Source organism: Thalassophryne amazonica, chromosome 15 (genome assembly GCF_902500255.1).
Source record: "Thalassophryne amazonica chromosome 15, fThaAma1.1, whole genome shotgun sequence".
Taxonomy (NCBI): Eukaryota; Metazoa; Chordata; class Actinopteri; order Batrachoidiformes; family Batrachoididae; genus Thalassophryne; species Thalassophryne amazonica.
In genome coordinates, this window is record NC_047117.1 from 58,577,934 (window position 1) to 58,598,652 (window position 20,719).

Sequence of the window (20,719 nt, forward strand, 5' to 3'; positions counted from 1 at the left end):
TCCCCCTCCTGTCGATCCTGTGCGCAACAGTGACGTTCCACAGGTCGTTCAACGACCCCTCCCACCTTCCCCTGAAGCTTACATAAGCCCTCCAGAGCCGTACGGGGGTTGTGTGGAGACATGCGCGGACTTTCTTATGCAGTGTTCGCTCGTCTTTGCACAACGACCCGTCATGTACGCGACTGATGCTAGTAAGATAGCTTATGTGATTAATCTGCTTCGCGGCAAGGCACGCGCTTGGGCTACAGCGCTCTGGGAGCAAAATTCACGGCTCCTTCTGACATATGATGGGTTTGTGAGGGAGTTCAGAACAGTGTTCGATCACCCAAATAGAGGAGAGACCGCTTCAGCCGTGCTGCTGTCAATGAGACAGGGGCGCCGGAGCGCAGCTGCTTATGCAGTCGGCTTCCGCATCGCGGCTGCGAGGTCCCGCTGGAATAGCACTGCCCTCCGCGCCGCCTTCGTAAACGGACTATCGTTGGTCCTGAAGGAGCACCTGGTGGCTAAGGACGAACCGCGGGATTTGGACGGGCTTATTGATCTCGTTATACGATTAGACAATCGGTTAGAGGAACGCCGTCGGGAGCGAGGCGAAGGACGTGACCGGATACGCGCCGCCCCTCTCCCTTCCGGGTTCGAAAAGGGGCCGCCCTCCCCACGCTCCACAGCCGCAGCGCTTGGTGGGGCAACAGCTCCCCCTGTTGACGTTGTTAGGGAAACGCACAGGGCCAAAATGGGGAGGCTGATCCGTGGAGAGTGTTTTCTCTGCAGCTCAACAGAGCACACACAGAGAGACTGCCCCAAACGGCCAAAACGTCAACACTCGCCCTTAGAGACTGGGCTAAGGGGGGGGGTCAAGACATTCAAGTGAGACACACACAAATTGCCACATGACTCCCAGTCACAATCCTCAGCGGGGATTTAACCCTTCAAGCCCGAGCACTGGTGGACACGGGGTCAGAAGGGAATCTGCTAGACAGCAGATGGGCAAAGGAGGTAGGGCTCCCTCTGGTGGCGCTTCCTACGCCATTGCAGGTGCGGGCACTAGATGGCACCCTCCTCCCTTTACTCACACACAAGACACAACCAGTAACACTGGTGGTGTCTGGAAACCACTGGGAGGAGATTGAGTTTTTTGTAACTCCTTCTACCTCCCGCGTGATTTTGGGCATCCCATGGATGTTAAAGCACAATACCCGGATCGATTGGCCGTCTGGGGTGGTGGTTCAGTGGAGCGAAACCTGCCATCGGGTGTGTTTAGGATCCTCGGTTCCTCCCGGTTCCCAGGCTAAGGAGGAGGTCAAAGTCCCTCCCAATCTGACGGCAGTGCCGGTTGAGTACCACGATCTTGCTGACGTCTTCAGCAAGGATCTGGCACTCACCCTTCCCCCGCACCGTCCGTACGATTGTGCCATTGATTTGGTTCCAGGCGCTGAGTTCCCGTCCAGCAGGCTGTACAACCTCTCACGACCTGAGCGCGAATCAATGGAGACCTACATCCGGGACTCATTAGCTGCCGGGCTGATCCGGAACTCCACCTCCCCGATGGGGGCAGGTTTCTTTTTTGTGGGCAAGAAAGATGGCGGACTTCGTCCATGTATTGATTACAGGGGGCTGAATGAGATTACGGTTCGCAACCGATACCCGATGCCATTATTAGATTCCGTGTTCACCCCCCTGCATGGAGCCAAAATCTTTACTAAGCTGGATCTTAGAAATGCGTATCACCTGGTTCGGATCCGGAAGGGAGACGAATGGAAGACGGCATTCAACACCCCATTAGGTCACTTTGAGTACCTGGTCATGCCGTTCGGCCTCACAAACGCCCCCGCGACGTTCCAAGCATTAGTTAATGATGTCTTGCGGGATTTCCTGCACCGATTCGTCTTCGTATATCTAGACGATATACTCATCTTTTCTCCGGATCCTGAGACTCATGTCCGGCATGTACGTCAGGTCCTGCAGCGGTTGTTGGAGAACCGGCTGTTTGTGAAGGGCGAGAAGTGTGAGTTTCACCGCACATCTTTGTCCTTCCTGGGGTTTATCATCTCCCCCAACTCCGTCGCTCCTGATCCGGCCAAGGTTGCGGCGGTGAGAGACTGGCCCCAACCCACTAGCCGTAGGAAGCTGCAACAGTTCCTCGGCTTTGCAAATTTCTACAGGAGGTTCATTAAGGGCTACAGTCAGGTAGTTAGCCCCCTGACAGCCCTGACCTCACCAAAAGTCCCCTTCACCTGGTCGGATCGTTGCGATGCCGCGTTCAAGGAGTTGAAACGGCGCTTCTCGTCTGCACACCCGTTCTGGTGCAGCCCGATCCTAGTCGCCAGTTAGTGGTTGAAGTGGACGCCTCGGACTCAGGGATAGGAGCTGTGCTTTCCCAGAGCGGGAAGACCGATAAGGTCCTTCACCCGTGTGCCTATTTTTCCCGCAGGTTGACCCCGGCCGAACGGAACTATGACGTCGGCAATCGAGAACTCCTTGCGGTGAAAGAGGCTCTTGAAGAGTGGAGACATCTGTTGGAGGGAACGTCCGTGCCATTCACGGTTTTCACTGACCACCGGAACCTGGAGTATATCAGGACCGCCAAGCGGCTGAACCCCAGGCAAGCCCGCTGGTCACTGTTCTTCGGCCGTTTTGACTTCCGGATCACCTACCGTCCCGGGACCAAAAACCAGAGATCGGATGCCTTGTCCCGGGTACATGAAGATGAAGTCAAAGCGGAGTTGTCGGATCCACCGGAACCCATCATCCCGGAGTCCACTATCGTGGCCACCCTCACCTGGGACGTAGAGAGAACCGTCCGGGAGGCCCTGTTACGAAGCCCGGTCCCCGGAACTGGGCCGAAGAACAAACTATACGTCCCACCAGAAGCTAGGGCTGCAGTCCTGGACTTCTGTCACGGCTCCAAGCTCTCCTGTCATCCAGGGGTGCGAAGAACCATGGCAGTTGTCCGGCAGCGCTTCTGGTGGGCATCCCTAGAGGCCGACATCCGGGATTATATCCAGGCCTGCACCACCTGCGCCAGGGGCAAGGCTGACCATCGCAGGGCACCAGGCCTACTCCAGCCGCTGCCTGTGCCTCATCGCCCCTGGTCCCACATCGGCCTGGATTTTGTCACGGGCCTCCCACCGTCCCAGGGCAACACCACCATCCTCACGATAGTGGACCGGTTCTCCAAGGCGGCCCACTTCGTGGCCCTCCCGAAGCTCCCAACAGCCCAGGAGACAGCGGACCTCCTGGTCCACCACGTCGTCCGGCTGCATGGGATTCCAACAGACATCGTCTCAGATCGCGGTCCCCAGTTCTCCTCGCAAGTATGGAGGAGCTTCTGCCGGGAACTGGGGGCCACGGTGAGTCTCGTCCGGGTACCACCCTCAGACCAACGGGCAAGCAGAACGGGTAAACCAGGAGGTGGAACAGGCTTTGCGCTGCGTGACTGCCGCGCACCCGGCGGCCTGGAGTACCCATTTGGCCTGGATCGAGTATGCTCATAACAGCCAGGTGTCTTCAGCCACTGGCCTCTCCCCTTTTGAGGTATGTCTGGGGTATCAGCCCCCGTTGTTTCCGGTGGTTGAGGGAGAGGTCAGTGTGCCCTCAGTCCAGGCCCACCTACGGAAGTGCCGTCGGGTGTGGCGTGCCGCCCGTTCTGCTTTGGTAAAGGCCCGGACGAGGGCAAAAGCCCATGCAGACCGTCGGCGGGCCCCGGCCCCTGCGTATCGGCCAGGGCAGGAGGTGTGGTTATCCACAAAGGACATTCCCCTCAAGGTAGACTCCCCCAAGCTACAGGACCGTTACATCGGCCCATTTAAGATCCTTAAGGTCATCAGTCCAGTCGCGGTGAGGCTTCAGCTTCCGGCCTCACTGCGGATCCATCCCATGTTTCACGTGTCCCGGATAAAACCACATCACACCTCACCCCTCTGTACTCCGGGTCCGGCACCGCCTCCTGCCCGGATCATCGATGGCGAGCCGGCTTGGACTGTACGCCGGCTTTTGGATGTCCGTAGGATGGGCCGGGGCTTCCAGTATTTGGTGGACTGGGAGGGGTATGGCCCCCGAAGAACGCTCCTGGGTGAAGAGGAGCTTCATCCTGGACCCGGCCCTCCTGGCCGATTTCTACCGCCGCCACCCGGACAAGCCTGGTCGGGCGCCAGGAGGCGCCCATTGAGGGGGGGGGGTCCTGTTGTGTGGGCCGCCAGAAGAGGAGGTACTGCGGGCCCACCACCAGAGGGCGCCCTGCCTGAAGTGCGGGCTTCAGGCACGAGAGGGCGCAGCCGCCTCACAGGAGCAGCCAGGGTGACAGCTGTCACGCATCACCTGCAACAGCTGTTACCCATCATCTGATCAGCAGGGGAATATCAGCAGGACGACGCCTCCACCTCTTTGCCAAGATATCGTTCTACCTGGAAGGTAACGTGCTCAGCTGACTGGTTAACAGTGATCTTTTGTGACTTTTGTGAGTTGTTTAGCTGACTCCTTTTCCAACGAGTGGTGGAGGTAGTTTTCCTGCCGTGCGGATTCCTGGGTGCAGACGCACCCACATTTAATTGTTCTTTTGTTCCTCGCCAGCAGTACCAGGTCCGACACGCGAAGGCAGTGGCCACCTGGAAGTTCGGGACTTGGCGGCTCCAGTATTCCCGAGGTCTGGTGGCGGAGGAAATCGTGTGGTTCCGGTTCTGCTTTGGACAGACGTCTCCTATCTTCGAGCCTGCCCACACGACACCTTTTGTGATTTGGCTTTTGTCTATTGTTGTAATCTGATTGTAGTTGTTGTGCCCATTCACAACAGTAAAGTGTTGTTATTTGACCTCATCCATTGTCCGTTCATTTGCGCCCCCTGTTGTGGGCCCGTGTACCTACACTTTCCCAACAGTTTTCCTAAAAAATTTTTACGGCCACTCTTAAAACTTCACTTATCTTTATAATTTTATTACTGGCAAATTTTAGAAGAATTGATTTAGATGAGATATACTTATTATCTCACAGGAATATATCACAATTATCTGGGAACTACTTTTTGTGCAGGAATTCATCAAGCACGTCGGCCGCAGTTGCGCACTAACACAGAATATACAGAATATATCGTTGTTCGGATAAACCTCGGTGTTAAATTGGCAATAAATCTTTGATATAGACGATTTGTGTAAGGTTGATTCCATGCATTGTCTTGAGCACCATTTCAATGAATTCAGTTTGTATACCTATGTGCAAGTTTACTGAACTTGCAATCATTCTAAGTGATGTGTGTGCATTGATACCACATTTTAGAGGAGCAATTTACTATATATTGTTCATCTCAACGACATTTTGCGGAGCCCCTCAGCCACCCCCCTCAGCTCCCCCAACAAAAATTTCCTGGTGCCGCCACTGGTGTGTGTGTGTGTGTGTGTGTGTGTGTGTGTGTGTGTGTGTGTGTGTGTGTGTGTGTGTGTGTGTGTGTGTGTGTGTATACAATGGATGTCCATAAATTAAGTTATTTGCAATAATGTGAAATGACAAAGAAAATAATTTTTGAACACCTGAAGAAAGGGGGGTCCAAAAAGACATGAAAAGCCCCTTGTCAGTGCAATCAACTGACAGTGATAACTTTAGGATGTTTTTCCTTAAAAATATTATTCATTATATTCTTAAATGTTTAACTTAAATTTGCAATTTGTCACTAATGACTGGGAAATTCTCTTCTAAAATGATAATAGCTAAGGTGATACCTTTATTTAAATCTGCTGACAAGCATGTCTTTTCAAACTATAGGCTGATTTCTTTGTTATCACAGTTTTCTAAAATCCGGGAAAAAATATTTGTAAACAGGTTGAATGATTTTATATCCAAAGATCATATACTTAGTGAACAGCAGTATGGATTTAGAAAAAAGTCGCACCACTTCTCTGGCTACAATTGATTTTTGAACAAGTTCCAAATGCAGTAGAGATGAAGCAATACACTGTTGGGATTTTCTTTGATTTACAGAAAGCATTTGATACCATAGATCATACTTTATTATTGGACAAATTACAGAAGTACAACATTAGAGGATTAGCCCTGGATTGGTTAGCTATTTATTTATCTAATATGTATCAGTGTGTCCATTTTGGAGGGACAAATTCAGAATTATTGAGGATTACATGTGGGATGCCCCAAGGGTCAGTCCTTGGATGGTTGCTGTTTTTGTTGTATGTTAATGTTTGGTGTCAAAGTCTGTGCATTGTATTTTGTTTGCCAATGACACGACTGTGTTCGGTAGTGGGGACAATTTGGGACAACTTTTGGAAATGATGGAGAGGGAATTACTAAATTTTAAATATTGGTTTGATTCTCATAAATTGTCACTTCATTTTGGTAAGACAAAGTGTATTATATTTGGAAATAAGCCCAGGAATTTAAATAGAAACTTATCATTAAACGATGATGAAACTGAAATTGTATCTGAAACTAAATTTCTTGGCATTTTTATTGATGATAAATTAAGTTGGGAAACTCAAATTATGTTAAATCTAAAATTTCAAAAGTTATTTAAATTTTGCATAAAGCACAATATTTTCTCCTCCAACATTCACTGGTCATGCTGTCTCATTCATTACTTGTCCTATATATGACCTATTGTAATGAGGTTTGGAAACACATATAAAACAAAAACAATTTCAGTTTTTTTCTGTTACAAAAGAAAGCTATAAGAGTTATAAGTAAAAAAAACAAAAAAACATTACGAACAAATTTTGAAATTTCAAGATTTGGTGGATTATTTTATGATACGGACCATGTACAAAGTTAAAAATAAACTTCTGCCTCTACAAATTCAGGAGTTGTTTAAAATGAGGGAGTCCAATTATCATTTGTGAGGAACACTGATATTTGAGAGAAGAAAGATTTGAACTACTGTTAAAAGACATTGTATTTCTGTAAAAGGTGTTAGAATCTGGAATAACTGTTCTGATAGTATTAAATCATCTGGTACATTGGTAGGTGTCAAAAGACTTTATAAAAAGAATGTAATTTCTTACTGTAGTATGCTATATTAGGTTAAGTGTTTTTTGTGGTTCTTTTTTGTTTATTTGCACATTATATTACTGATTCAGTTATGTTATTTTTCTGATTGTTCCCTTGTTCTGAGTGTAACTGGTATAGGGGGTGGGCATTTATAAGCTTTTGCTTCAGCCCATGCCCTTTCGGCTGCACCAAATTTGGAAATCGTTTGAGTTATTGTTGTATTTTCTTCTGTTTTTTTATTTGTTTTGTTAGTAAGAGATTCTTATGTTGGTATTTTGTTTATGTGCGTGCTGAATGAAACTTATCCAGTCATTCATTCATTTCTCATTCATTCCAATTAATATCAGCTGGTTCAGTCCCAACTGATGGCTGATAAAAAGGTGTTATGTGTCGGACGCAGCCCGGAGAACCGACCAGCGTTTGAAGGACCCAGTATAAAATAAGCAGAGCACGGTACAAAGGATAACAGAGTTTAATGAACATAACAGTGCTGTGAAAAAAGTGCGCGGTCTGGCGTGGTGGTTTTGCGGTGCGCTCCCAGCAGCGCTAACGGTCCAGAGCCAGAACCAATTCGGACCCAAGGACCCCGCCGACACCCCCCAGGTGGCCGCGACAAACCGAGTCTGTGAAAGAAGGAATCATTATGTGAGTCCACACTCAACACACAGAGAGAACGCTCAAAGGTGCACAAACAGCAAACACTTCCTGGCTTAATTACTAATCAGCTTCCCACCCTGCAGGCATGGAACACCCAGTTCACAAAACTCCACTGCAGTGGAAGCTGATTACGCAACCAACATACAGCTCAATATAATAAGGTGTGAGGGACACCACATTTACTGACTGTATAAATGTTAGTCACAAAATCTAACGTACCTCAGGAAGTGTGCTGACGAGCGTGAGACCTCACCCCCTCCTCTTTCACAGACCATGCATCAAACCTGGACGTTCTCTGCATCCACTGATGATGAGATGGCTCCCAAGACGACGATCTCACCCGTCTGGTCACAAGGTCGAGTCTCTGGCAAATACACACTGTGTACTCCAGTCTTAAATGCCACCATGTTCCAATCCATGTAGATGCACCACAGCTGTGAGTCCTGACGAGCCGCAGGTGATCAGCCTCAGGTGATCAGGGTGAGGTCCTGATAAACTCAGCTACACAGCCACTCAGTCCCAAATGCAAGCCACCTGGAAGGAAAAACAAAAGACAGGACAAAAGACAGAAACAAAAAGGCAACCAGGCCCCCCCAGCCATACAACAAAAGGTGTCTCATTACCTGATTGGAATCTTTGTTCTTTTGTGCTAAAATATACATATCTGTTGTCAAACATTGACAATCGGAGGCCGACTTGACTTACTTAAGCTGTCCTTCTTAGGGCTCAAAGAAGACATCAAATCAACAAATGCAGTTAACACATGCAAACTCCACTTTTCAACAGTTCATTGAGAACTGAATTAATGAATTACTCTACCACAACATGACACAGGGAAACTGCAACAATTCTGATTCTGGATATTTTCCTGATTGTATTAATGTATTATTATTGCACTTGTATTTCTGATGTGCTTCCATCATCATTCATTTGATGTTTCTTTGAAAAATAGCAATTCATCACCGGCAAGATCAGTGAGGGACATTGGATTGGTTTGAGTGATGAAGAAGAAGAAGGTACTTGGAAATGGGTAAATGGAGAGCCACTGAACACAACGTAAGCCATATTCACGGTTTTCATTCATCATCTTATAGATATACGAGGTCTATTAGAAAAGGATCCGACCTTTTTATTATATGCAAAAAATATATGGATTTGATTCATATGTTTTTACGTCAGACAAGCTTGAACCCTTGTGCGCATGCGTGAGTTTTTCTACGCCTGTCGGTTGCGTCATTCACCTGTGAGCAGGCTTTGTGTGAGGAGTGGTCCAGCCCCCTCGGCGGATTTTCATTGTCAGGAAATGGCGGAATGATTTGGGCTTTTTTTCCATCAGAATTTTTTCAGAAACTGTTAGAGACTGGCAGCTGGAAACCATTCGAAAAATTTATCTGGCTTTCGGTGAAAATTTTACGGGCTTCACAGAGAATAAGGACTGTTACTACAGCTTTAAGGACGGCTTTAAGGACACTCGGCGCGCCGCGCTGTGTGCCACCATCAAGAGCGACAAACCACCGGATCATTTCTAAACAGATGTCTCTGTGGAGACGGGACCGTCGTGTGCACTTTCTCTGGTTATCACAAGAGCTGGACATCAACGATTTTCCGGCAGATTTCACTTTTAACAAGAGATTTTGTCATGGAAAGCTGAGCGGAGGCTTCGCGCATCATGACCGATTTGCTGATGGAGCGAGACAAAGGAACACCTCCGTTTTGGTCTCACAGGACGGCTTTGAGGTGGCGTTCAGACAGCTGTTGGTGGTTTTTCCATCGAGTGATTATCCAAGAAATTGTGGATGTGCCTGGACATGCCAGAACATGTCCTGTGGGGCTTCATCACGGCGTTGCTGTGCGCTATGGGGCACCGAAGCCTCCGCTCCTCTTTCCATGACAAACACTCCTGTAACAGTGGAATGTGCCCTTCATTTCCAAACTGGACACTGTGTTTTATCCGGGACGTCGTCTGACTAGCACAGGAATTGTGAAAAGACGTGGACATCAGCACTTTTTTGGCACATTGAGACAGACGTGCAGAGGAATTCTGCGCGTAGCGGTGGTGCCACATGGCGCACATCAACGCCATGATGAAGCCCCACGGGACATGTTCTGGCATGTCCAGGCACATCCACAATTTCTTGGATAATCACTCGATGGAAAAACCACCAACAGCTGTCTGAACGCCACCTCAAAGCCGTCCTGTGAGACCAAAACGGAGGTGTTCCTTTGTCTCGCTCCATCAGCAAATCGGTCGTGACGCGCGAAGCCTCCGCTCGGCTTTCCATGACAAAATCTCTTGTTAAAGGTGAAATCTGCCGGAAAATGGTTGATGTCCAGCTCTTGTGATAACCAGAGAAAGTGCACACGATGGTCCCAATTCCACAGAGCCATCCATTTAGAAATGATCCGGTGGTTTGTGGCTCTCGATGGCGGCACGCAGCGCGGCAAGCAGCGCGCCGAGCGTCCTTAAAGCCGTCCTTAAAGCTGTAGTAACAGTCCTTATTCTCTGTGAAGCCCGTAAAATTTTCACCCAAAGCCAGATAAATTTTTCGAATGGTTTCCAGCTGCCAGTCTCTAACAGTTTCTGAAAAAATTCTGATGGAAAAAAAGCCCAAATCATTCCGCCATTTCCTGACAATGAAAATCCGCTGAGGGGGCTGGACCACTCCTCACACAAAGCCTTCTCACAGGCGAATGACGCAACCGACAGGCGTGGAAAAACTCACGCATGCGCACGAGGGTTCAAGCTTGTCTGACGTAAAAACATATGAATCAAATCCATATATTTTTTGCATATAATAAAAAGGTAGGATACTTTTCAAATAGACCTCGTATAAGACCGTGGTCCCACATATGGAGAAATAGATGTGAACCACAGGTTCCTCTAAATCCAAAACATGTGGTTGCTTGTGTAATTTTGTCACGTGAACCGAGCATCAGATGATATTTTAGAATCTTTACATCCACACATGCAGTGTTTGTGATCAAGCTGTTTCCTTCTAAAATAACACTGCTTTAATCTGATTTGTATCTAGCTTGAAACCGTGAACCCCAGCCGAGGACAAAGTGTTTTTAGAAGAAATGGATAAAGGTTAACATCACACATCAAGGTCAAGAATTATTTCTAATGCTACTATAGAGAATATTTAGAATGGTCAGATGTCTGGTTACTGTGGAAAACAAAAGAGATGTGATTGTGGGTGACCTGAGAATATACAAAAAAATTATGTGCACAGAATCATTGGAAATGGTAACTATGCCTACAGTTCTGTAAACAAAAACAGTAAGCTTTAAACAATAATAAAAAAAAAAAATACAATTATGAGAGCTAAGCATTAATATTTTAACAATATAAAGGTCTCCTGTGATTACAGTTTATATTTAGAAATGAATTATTTTGGGTGAATTTTCCCAAAATAATTTTTAGGATGTTACTTGTCCTTTTATGGCTGTTCTCAAAACCAGTGGTGGGCACAGTCCCGCTAATCCACTAACCGCTAATTTGCGAAGCTAACTTTTTGTTCATGGATTAGTTTTTCAGCTAACTTCAGAAACCATTTGCGGACCAAATAGCTTCCAATAAATTTAGTTCCGATAACATAAGGTTTTTTTACATAGTAACGTTGGAAAACATTTAGAAACCCTGTTGGCTCCTGTCTGCTATGTATTTTGCAGCAGCGAGGTAGCTGAGCTCAACTCTACCACAACGGAAGGGACCGGGCCGCCAGGCTACCACAAAAAAAAAAAGTAATTTTCTTTGACAGCATACAGTGGTCCAGTGGTGAGGCAGACATCATGAAAAAGGAAAGCATGTATGACTTATGGTTTTGATTTATAAATCAAATTAATCCAGATAGAATAACTATATTAATGTCAACTCTGTAATTTGTACAAATGGAAAATATAACACATATCTTTTCATTTAAAGTAATGCATTAATTCTGAAGTTTTGAACATTTAGCACACACAGATGTCCAAAGGGATTAAGGGTAAACTGAGCTGTTTCCCATTGCCATCCAGTAGATGGGTCAAAATACATAGAACACTGTCATCTACTGACACCCAGTTATATCACACAGTTGTCAAATTACAACTTAACCAACTTTTTGGTTTTTGCAAATGCCTTTTTTTACAAATGAAAAAAATGACATATTTTACAAAAGCACATTTATTTGTAAACACCAACACACGTTGCATTAACTTGTGATGGTTTTTACATAAAATGAATGAGTCAACCACTCAGTGTGAGCGGAGGCTCAGTTTACCCATAATCCCTTTGGGCATCTGTGTGTTAATCTTCAAAACTTCAGAATTAGTGCATTTTTTAAAAATAACAGATATGTGTTATATATTCACATTGTACAGATTAATGTTATTCTATCTGGATTAATTTGATTTATAAATCAAAACCAGAAGTCAAACTTGCTTTCCTTTTTAAGATGTCTGCCTCACGGAGGGACTACTGTATGCTGTGTAGGCCAATGACACTTCTTTGCACTATAAGAGAATCAGGAAGAATATAATATGTGTTTTAGGTTATTTGAAATTATCACTGGCGGATAATTTTACATCAAATACTGGGGGCACCACCTATGACCGAATTAACTTATAACAAGGTTATAATATCGCTGATTTTAGGGTCAGTCAATAGGAAATATTAAAATCAGTCAAATCTTCAGTAGTAACTTCTGCAGGCCAGATCCGACACCCTCTGTAAACCATACAAAATCACAGAAAACTTCACACATTTAAGATGTTTATTTAACTCAAGCAGGAGTTAAAAAACAGAACATATCACAGTAAGCAGTTTGATGATGATGAAATAAAATGAGCAATGATTACATGACATTCAGATAATTTTGGTTTTGTAGGGGGAGTTTAGGATTTAAATTCATTCTAATCAGCAGGGAATTTACTTTGGTATTTATTAACATGAGAGAAGATTAATGATTTTGAATAGAATTAAATAAAGCCACTCTGTTTATCTCTGACATGCCCCGGTCTTACTTGTAGGCGCAGTGCAGTTGGTCTCCATGAGGTCCAATGCTGGAAGCCGTCTGGTTTTCAGTCAAGGAACCGTCTGTCTGCACAGCTGTCTCCGGTACCTTGGAAAAGGGACTTTTCCGGTCACCGCGCCCGGTTTACTGGGTTACCATGGGCGCTTTCCATTGTAATTGCTGTGACTTGCGACGGCAGTTCACTCTCTGTTGCGGCTTAGCTGACCTGGATGTTTTTATCTCTGCAGTGCTCATAGTCTGGGCTGTCAGAATAAAGGTTTGAGCATCTTTATTTTCTATCAAAAAATCAAAAATTCGTCTTTCATTATCATCAGTGAAAGCCGGGTCAAATCAAAAACTCAACACAAAAATAGTTGACTTTGTGAGAAAAATGTTCACGAGAGGAATTTGGAGTTTAAGAAGAAAAAGGTTTTAATATGAAAAATCAAAAAAGGAAATGCGCCTGCACATTTAACTTTGCAAAAGTTGAGCAAAAGTTATCTGTATAAAAAAGGAAAGAAATTTCTTGTTGGTGCACACCAAACAAGAAATAAGTTTTAAGCAGCACGTGGTTTCAAACAAAGAGTCATAAAATTGACAGCTGAAGCAGCATCTGGACACAAGAAGAAGAACACGTAAGAGGCAGGTGAAAGAGAAAAAGCGTAAGAGAGAAAGGCGTAAGAGAACGAGTTGCCGGGGGCACAGGCTTTTAAAGGGTTAAAAGCTCCACCTCCAAGAATTCTGGGTACTATAGTTTTTTTCTGAGTTTCTTTGTCTGGTTTTACGAGGTCTATTAGATAAGAAACCGACACTTTTATTTTATTTTTTTTAACTATATGGATTTGAATGACATGCGATTACACCAATCATGCTTGAACCCTCGTGCGCATGCGTGAGTTTTTTCACACGTCGGTGACGTCATTTCCCTATGGGCAGGCCTTGAGTGAGATGTGGTCCAGCCCTCTCAGCTGAATTCCTTTGTTTCACACGCTGCTCGAGATGGCGCGCGTTGCTTTATCAAAAATTTTTCTGGACCTGTGAGGAATATCCGAGTGGACACTTACAGACCAAAATCTCTCATCAGCCATTAAAAGTTTTACCGAAAACCAGCTGAATTTATCGAATTGTGTCCACTCAGTTGTGCCTTACAGTTTTGAAAAAATTTTGATCAAACAAAGCAACAGTCTCTGAGCCATTCCTAAACAATGAAAAAAAATCGATGAGAGGGTGGGCCACTCCTCACTCAAAGACTGCCCACAGGCAAATGACGGAACCGACAGGCGTGAAAAAACTCTTGCATGCCCATGAGGGTTCAAGCATGTCTGATGTAATCACACGTGATTCAAATCCATATGGTTTTTGAAAAAAATAATAAGGTCGGATACTTTTCAACACTTTTGTTTTTGCTCCCATGTTGTATGAGATGAACTCAAAGATCTAAAACTTTTTCCACATACACAATATCACCATTTCCCTCAAATATTGTTCACAAACCATTCTAAATCTGTGATAGTGAGCACTTCTCCTTTGCTGAGATAATCCATCCCACCTCACAGGTGTGCCATACCAAGATGCTGATTAGACACCATGATTAGTACACAGGTGTGCCTTAGACTGTCCACAATAAAAGGCCACTCTGAAAGGTGCAGTTTTGTTTTATTGAGGGGGGATACCAGTCAGTATCTGGTGTGACCACCATTTGCCTCATGCAGTGCAACACATCTCCTTGGCATCATCTGTGAAGAGAACACCTCTCCAACGTGCCAAACGCCAGTGAATGTGAGCATTTACCCACTCAAGCCGGTTATGGCGATGAACTGGAGTCAGGTCGAGACCCCGATGAGGACGACGAGCATGCAGATGAGCTTCCCTGAGACGGTTTCTGGCAGTTTGTGCAGAAATTCTTTGGTTATGCAAACCGATTGTTTCAGCAGCTGTCCGAGTGGCTGGTCTCAGACGATCTTGGAGGTGAACATGCTGGATGTGGAGGTCCTGGGCTGGTGTGGTTACACGTGGTCTGCGGTTGTGAGGCTGGTTGGATGTACTGCCAAATTCTCTGAAACGCCTTTGGAGACGGCTTATGGTAGAGAAATGAACATTCAATACACGAGCAACAGCTCTGGTTGACATTCCTGCTGTCAGCATGCCAATTGCACGCTCCCTCAAATCTTGTGACATCTATGGCATTGTGCTGTGTGATAAAACTGCACCTTTCAGAGTGGCCTTTTATTGTGGACAGTCTAAGGCACACCTGTGCACTAATCATGGTGTCTAATCAGCATCTTGATATGGCATACCTGTGAGGTGGGATGGATTATCTCAGCAAAGGAGAAGTGCTCACTATCACAGATTTAGACTGGTTTGTGAACAATATTTGAGGGAAATGGTGATATTGTGTATGTGGAAAAAGTTTTAGATCTTTGAGTTCATCTCATACAAAATAGGAGCAAAACCAAAAGTGTTGCATTTATATTTTTGTTGAGTATATATAAATCAGCGTCTGCTCCTAAATTCCCGCTTTAAAACCAAACAAGTCCTGTAGGATAACTCTTGTAAGTGGTTTTCCGTGGAAATGCACACACAACACAATTATATATGAAAAAGCACACTAGATAAACTTTCCACAATGAGCAGATTATAAAATACAATATATATCACTTTCATGCGTGACGTTAAATGGTCACATTGTTTTCTTTTTTTTTTTTCTGTTACAACAATACCACTTTTTAAAACGTGGTTACAATTATATATAAATCTGCACGAGTTGGTCACATGTCCTTCCCCAGTTCGTCCAACAGGGGTCACTCTTGCTCCATGGACTGGGTTTTGGATTTCATCAACAAAATGTGAACTAGGTCCATATTTGGGTGATTTTGATCAGAAAAAACTGGATTGTGATCAACAAGTTGATGGCAATTCTTCAGTGAGCTGTTTATTCTGGAATCTGGTTGTAAAAATATATTTCTAGGACTTTTGGGAAGAAAGTATGTTCTTTTGGTGTCTGTGGATTTTAGAAAGAGGTGCTAGCACATCTGTTTTGGGATCTTGACAAGGGAATCTGCAGCTCCGTGAGGAATGCACTTTGGGAAGTCTTAAATCCTGGAAAGGGTGGGGGTTTATGACACCGAGGCATCCTGTGTTGGCTCGGAGGGTCTCCCTTTGACACCTGGAGATATACCAGGCCATATACCAGGCCTTGCTGTGTTAAATTTCTCCTTTTAAAGAAATTTTATGAACTCTGCTTGATGGAAACTTAGGACGTTGAAGGTTGGTGCAGCTTTCTGCTACAGCAGTAGTAGTGTGCAGGGTGCACAAAGACAGAAGTACTGACTCACTGGCTGTGATTGGGTTTGTGATCACCTTTGATTCTATCAGAAGCATTGGCGGTATTTAAACTCAAAATCGGCTTGTTAGTAGTTGAGCGTGTACTGGAGTCAATACTGAAATTTATCAGGTAGCGGTTAGCTGTAGTTTCCGATAAAATTTTTTGGTGGTTTAGTGTTATAAAAGATAACTTTTCAGTTCGCTGATTAGCGGTTATCGAAGCTAACTTTTTGGTTAGCTGTGCCCACCTCTGCTCAAAACCATGAGCTGTTGTTGTTCTTGTTGTTGTAGTTGTGTTTAAACTTACTCAAATCTTGTAAATAATAAATAAATTTTGGAAGCTTTGCTAGGTGTGGCAAAACAAATATGTAATCATGAAACAGTGACTAAGGAGTGTAATTTTTGTTTTCTGGTCTAATATTCCAAATGAAACTTGAATTTCCCCATGAAAAATGGTAGAATTTTTAAAATCAAATACAATAAAAAAAAACACAAATAAAGTTCCTTTTGCAAAGATGTTGACCAAAATAAAGAAAGAAAGAAAGAAAATAAAGAAATGCATAAATAAATAAAAATCTGGATCACAGCCAGTACATTCTGTGTGTCCGTCATAATTCCAGACAACGGGTATGTTCAAGGACACTGTGAAAGTGGTGAGATGTGCAGTAGGAATGACAGGTGCATTCAAGGTTGAGTTGGGATTACACCTAGGATCAGCTCTGAGCCCCTTCTTGTTCACAGTGGTGATGGACAGGATGATGGATGAGGTCAGACAGAAGTCTCCATGGACTATGATGTTTGCTGATGACATTGTGAGCTGTACTGAGAGTAGAGAACAGGTTGAGTCTAGCCTGGAGATGTGGAGATATGCTCTGGAGAGAAAGGGAATGAAAGTCAGTCAAAGCAAGACTGAGTACAAGTACATGTGTGAATGCGAGGGAGCCTGGTGGAATACTGAAGTTGCAAGGAGTAGAGGTGGTGAAGGTAGATGAGTTTAAATACTTGGGTTCAATTGTCCAAAGTAATGGAGCAGCCCACTCATCCAGTCTTTTTTTTTTCATTCTCCCTTGACGAAATGAGTCAATTTTTTTTTACTCACTATTCCTAACCCTACTCCTACCCCCGACCCCAACCTTAATCATAACCTAATCTTACGCTTTCCCCCCACCCTAACCATAACCACCCTGACCCCCACTTCATTTTTAATTTCGTGCAGCCATCACAGAATGAATTAGAATGAATTTGTGCTGCTATGATGAAAATGGGGCACTTTTCGTCACAATATCACGAACCAATACATTAATGTATATTTCGTGCTGCTGAATCACGACTTGCCATCAGACCAGGTTGAATGGAGAGTGTGGTAGAGAGGTGAAGAAGAGAGTGCAGGCAGGGTGGAGAAAGGTGGCAGGAGTGATTTGTGACAGAAGGATATTTGCAAGAGGGAAAGGGAATGTTACAAGACAGTAGTGAGACCAGCTATGTTGTACGGCTCAGAGACGGTGGCACTAAAAAAAAGACAGGAGGTAGACCTGGAGGTGGCAGAGCTGGAGGTGGCAGAGCTGAAGATGCTGCGATGCTCCTTGGGAGTGACAAGGATGGACAGGATTAGGAATGAACATATCAGACGGACAGCTCAGGTGGGACAGTTTGGAGACGAAGTCAGGGAGGTGAAATTGAGATGGTTTCAACATGCGCAAATAGAGACCTAGGGTATACAGGGAGAAGGATGCAGAGGATGGAGCCACCAGGCAGGAGGAGAAGAGGGAAGCCAAAGAGGAGGTTTATGGATGTACTGAGGGAGGACATGCAGGTTGTTGGTGTGACAGAGGAGGACAGGGTAAGATGGAGATGGTTTCTGAAAGACGAGCCTACATTCAGTTTTACACAAATTTAACCAATTTCCCCTTTTTCCCCTTTTTCCCCAATTTTTTCCCCAATTTCCCCTTTTTGTTATTGTTTTTGTTGTTGTAGTAGTTGGGTTTTTTTTTTTCTGGAATAGACTCATTTTGCTGTATAATTGTAATGTTTGAGCAAACAGAGAAATACACACAGGGACAACACATACAGTACATTTTAATATAGTGAAAAAGATTTACCTGATGCCAACTGCTCCTTCAGAAAGTCTTGTTCATTAGTCAGCTCATCGATTTTGTCATTTTGCCAGCCTGCTTTCATCTCCAGCATTTTTTTTTCATCTGATCTGTTTTCATCCAACATTGCAGTTGGGGCCATCAAAACACCTGAGGCAGAGAGCACAGAGAAGTTTATTAAAAGAAAAGAAAACTAGAAAATTACACTGAATGGACACTTATCAAATTGCGCTGCTGAGACTTCTGGTTAGTGAGCCTCTCGCTCACGTGTTTGGCGTCATTAGAAACAACAGCTCGTTATGATGCCTTGCGGCTAACCCATTGGTTGTTATGGGCCAGTTATCATGTTTGTGAAGCATTGTGTCTTCTCCAAAAAAGCAAAACGTAAAAAGCAAAACACTCAGTCTGCGAGTCCGAGTAAAAAACAGAAGAGTGACTTCTGCTGTAAGTAGCTTCTTTCAGAGACTGTTAGTCAGTGTGGTCCCGGTGTGAGGGGAGTGCTAAACCCTTTACACCGGCCAGAGAGAGACAGCAGCCGGGTGAATAGCAAACTTTGACTGTGAGTACCCGGCCGCCGGGTCAATAGTCACTCCTGGTTGTTATGACACCTCACGGAGTGGCTCTCCGATCTGTTGTCATGACGCCTCACAGAGCAGCTAACTGATCCATTGTTATGATGCCTCACGGAGCGGCTAACCGACCCATTGTTATGATGCCTCACGGAGCGGCTAACTGATCCATTGTTATGATGCCTCACGGAGCGGCTAACTGATCCATTGTTATGATGCCTCACGGAGCGGCTAACCGATCCATTGTTATGATGCCTCACGGAGCGGCTAACTGATCCATTGTTATGATGCCTCATGGAGCGGCTAACTGATCCATTGTTATGATGCCTCACGGAGCGGCTAACCGATCCATTGTTATGATGCCTCACGGAGCGGCTAACTGATCCATTGTTATGATGCCTCACGGAGCGGCTAACCGATCCATTGTTATGACGCTTCACCGAGTGGCTAACCAACCCATTGTTATGAGGCCTCATGGAGTGGTTAACCAATCGAAACTGGACACCGGTTAAACAATGTCCCTGAAAGCCAACACAAGTCCGGATTTCTTGTTTCATTTTGGCTTTGGTGTCCTTCATTAGTGATGTGTGACTGGGGGTTTACATTCGTTGCTAGGAAAGTTCAATTACCAAAATACCATCATTCTGGGCGCAATGAACAAGTTTTCATTATTATTTGATTTCTTTGTGCGACTGACATCGTTGTTCAAGCATTCAAAAGGCTATTCCTACCTCCACACAACTCCAAACAGTGACGAGAAAGATTCTTGACAGTTCTTTTTGTTGAACAAAACCACGCCTCCCTAACTGGATAGAGATGTGACGTCATGACGCATGCACGTAGGCGTTGGACGATTGCAACCTGAAAATCCCCCATTGTGTAAACACCGTTAGAAACAAAAATGTAAGTGCTTTGAGAAAACATTGAGACATTATAAAGAGCAATATAAATCTAATCCATTATTAATTATTATTATTATTATTATTTAAACAATGCAGAAATACTTAAAGTGAAAAGTAGTCTTGAATCAAAAGGCATAACAGACAGGATGAAAAAATTCAAGCAAATCATACATGTACATATATTTTTTTCATAATTGTTTGAAAAATAAATATGTATATTAATGCACTCTGTGTTGAGCCTTGCGAGTGACACCAGGGTTGCAGTCACTGATCTGTATGTAAAAATATCCGGATATCTCATTGGCCCATAATCGCCGTACAAACCGCTGAAGCAAACGAGTGGCCACGTTACCACTCGCAAGCTTTGTGCACCGCATGTTGACGGCTTGTTAGAATGACAACAATTTTGAGTAATAACTGAGCTGAGTCTCATTTCCTTCCTTTTGTTTTTCAGTTAATGTAACCTTCATCCGTCCTAATCTATGTATGCCATGATTAGCTATTTAATTTATTTCCTTTCTTTATTTTAGTACTTTGACACTTTCTTCCCCTTCTCTTCTCAGTTACTCATATTTCACTGGGACAAATACTCAGTTCTCCTCAGTACTGCCAGTGAGTGTCATGTATCACATATACCAATATTGAATTCAGAAATGTAATAATTTGTTTTCTTATACTTCTAATGTCATTGTCACATGGGATGCAATGGTTACAGTTTTAAGAATATTTAGTCAGACTCTTTTGTCATTTAAACTGTAATGACATGTCCATGATAAATGCAATGAAATTTGAATTTCGACTGTATTTCTACTTGCTTTTAAATTCCCCTTATCTTTCTACATTAAGTCTCCTTGACTCTGTTCACCTTACACACAATATTCCTGTACATTCATTGCTATAATTTTCATTCACCTGCTCAGTTTTTTATACAGTTTAGTTAAACTTTTTTCTTCAAACATAAAATACAGCATGCATGTCATTTTCAGGCTTATTCCCTCACGCTTACATAAATTATGACAGTTGGATTTTTTTAAAATTCTGATTTTTTTTTAATCAAAGTTTATACAAGTTTGGTGCAATTACCAGCAAGCTCATAACATTATGCTGCTTAAACAATGCACTACATTCCTTCCTCAAAATATGAAACATTCATGCACTCAATTGGAAAAGCATTTACCATTAATCACGGAATCTTA

General features: G+C 44.2%; 1 protein-coding gene across 1 annotated transcript in view; it reads left to right on the plus strand.

Annotated features, from left to right (window-relative positions):
• Positions 1–20,719, plus strand: part of LOC117526891 (hepatic lectin-like) — a 39,553-nt gene that overhangs the window by 14,975 nt on the left and 3,859 nt on the right. The window contains exon 5 of the mRNA XM_034188972.1: positions 8,594–8,697. Coding sequence (XP_034044863.1) covers positions 8,594–8,697 — 104 coding nt within the window. The remainder of the gene's footprint in view (positions 1–8,593; positions 8,698–20,719) is intronic.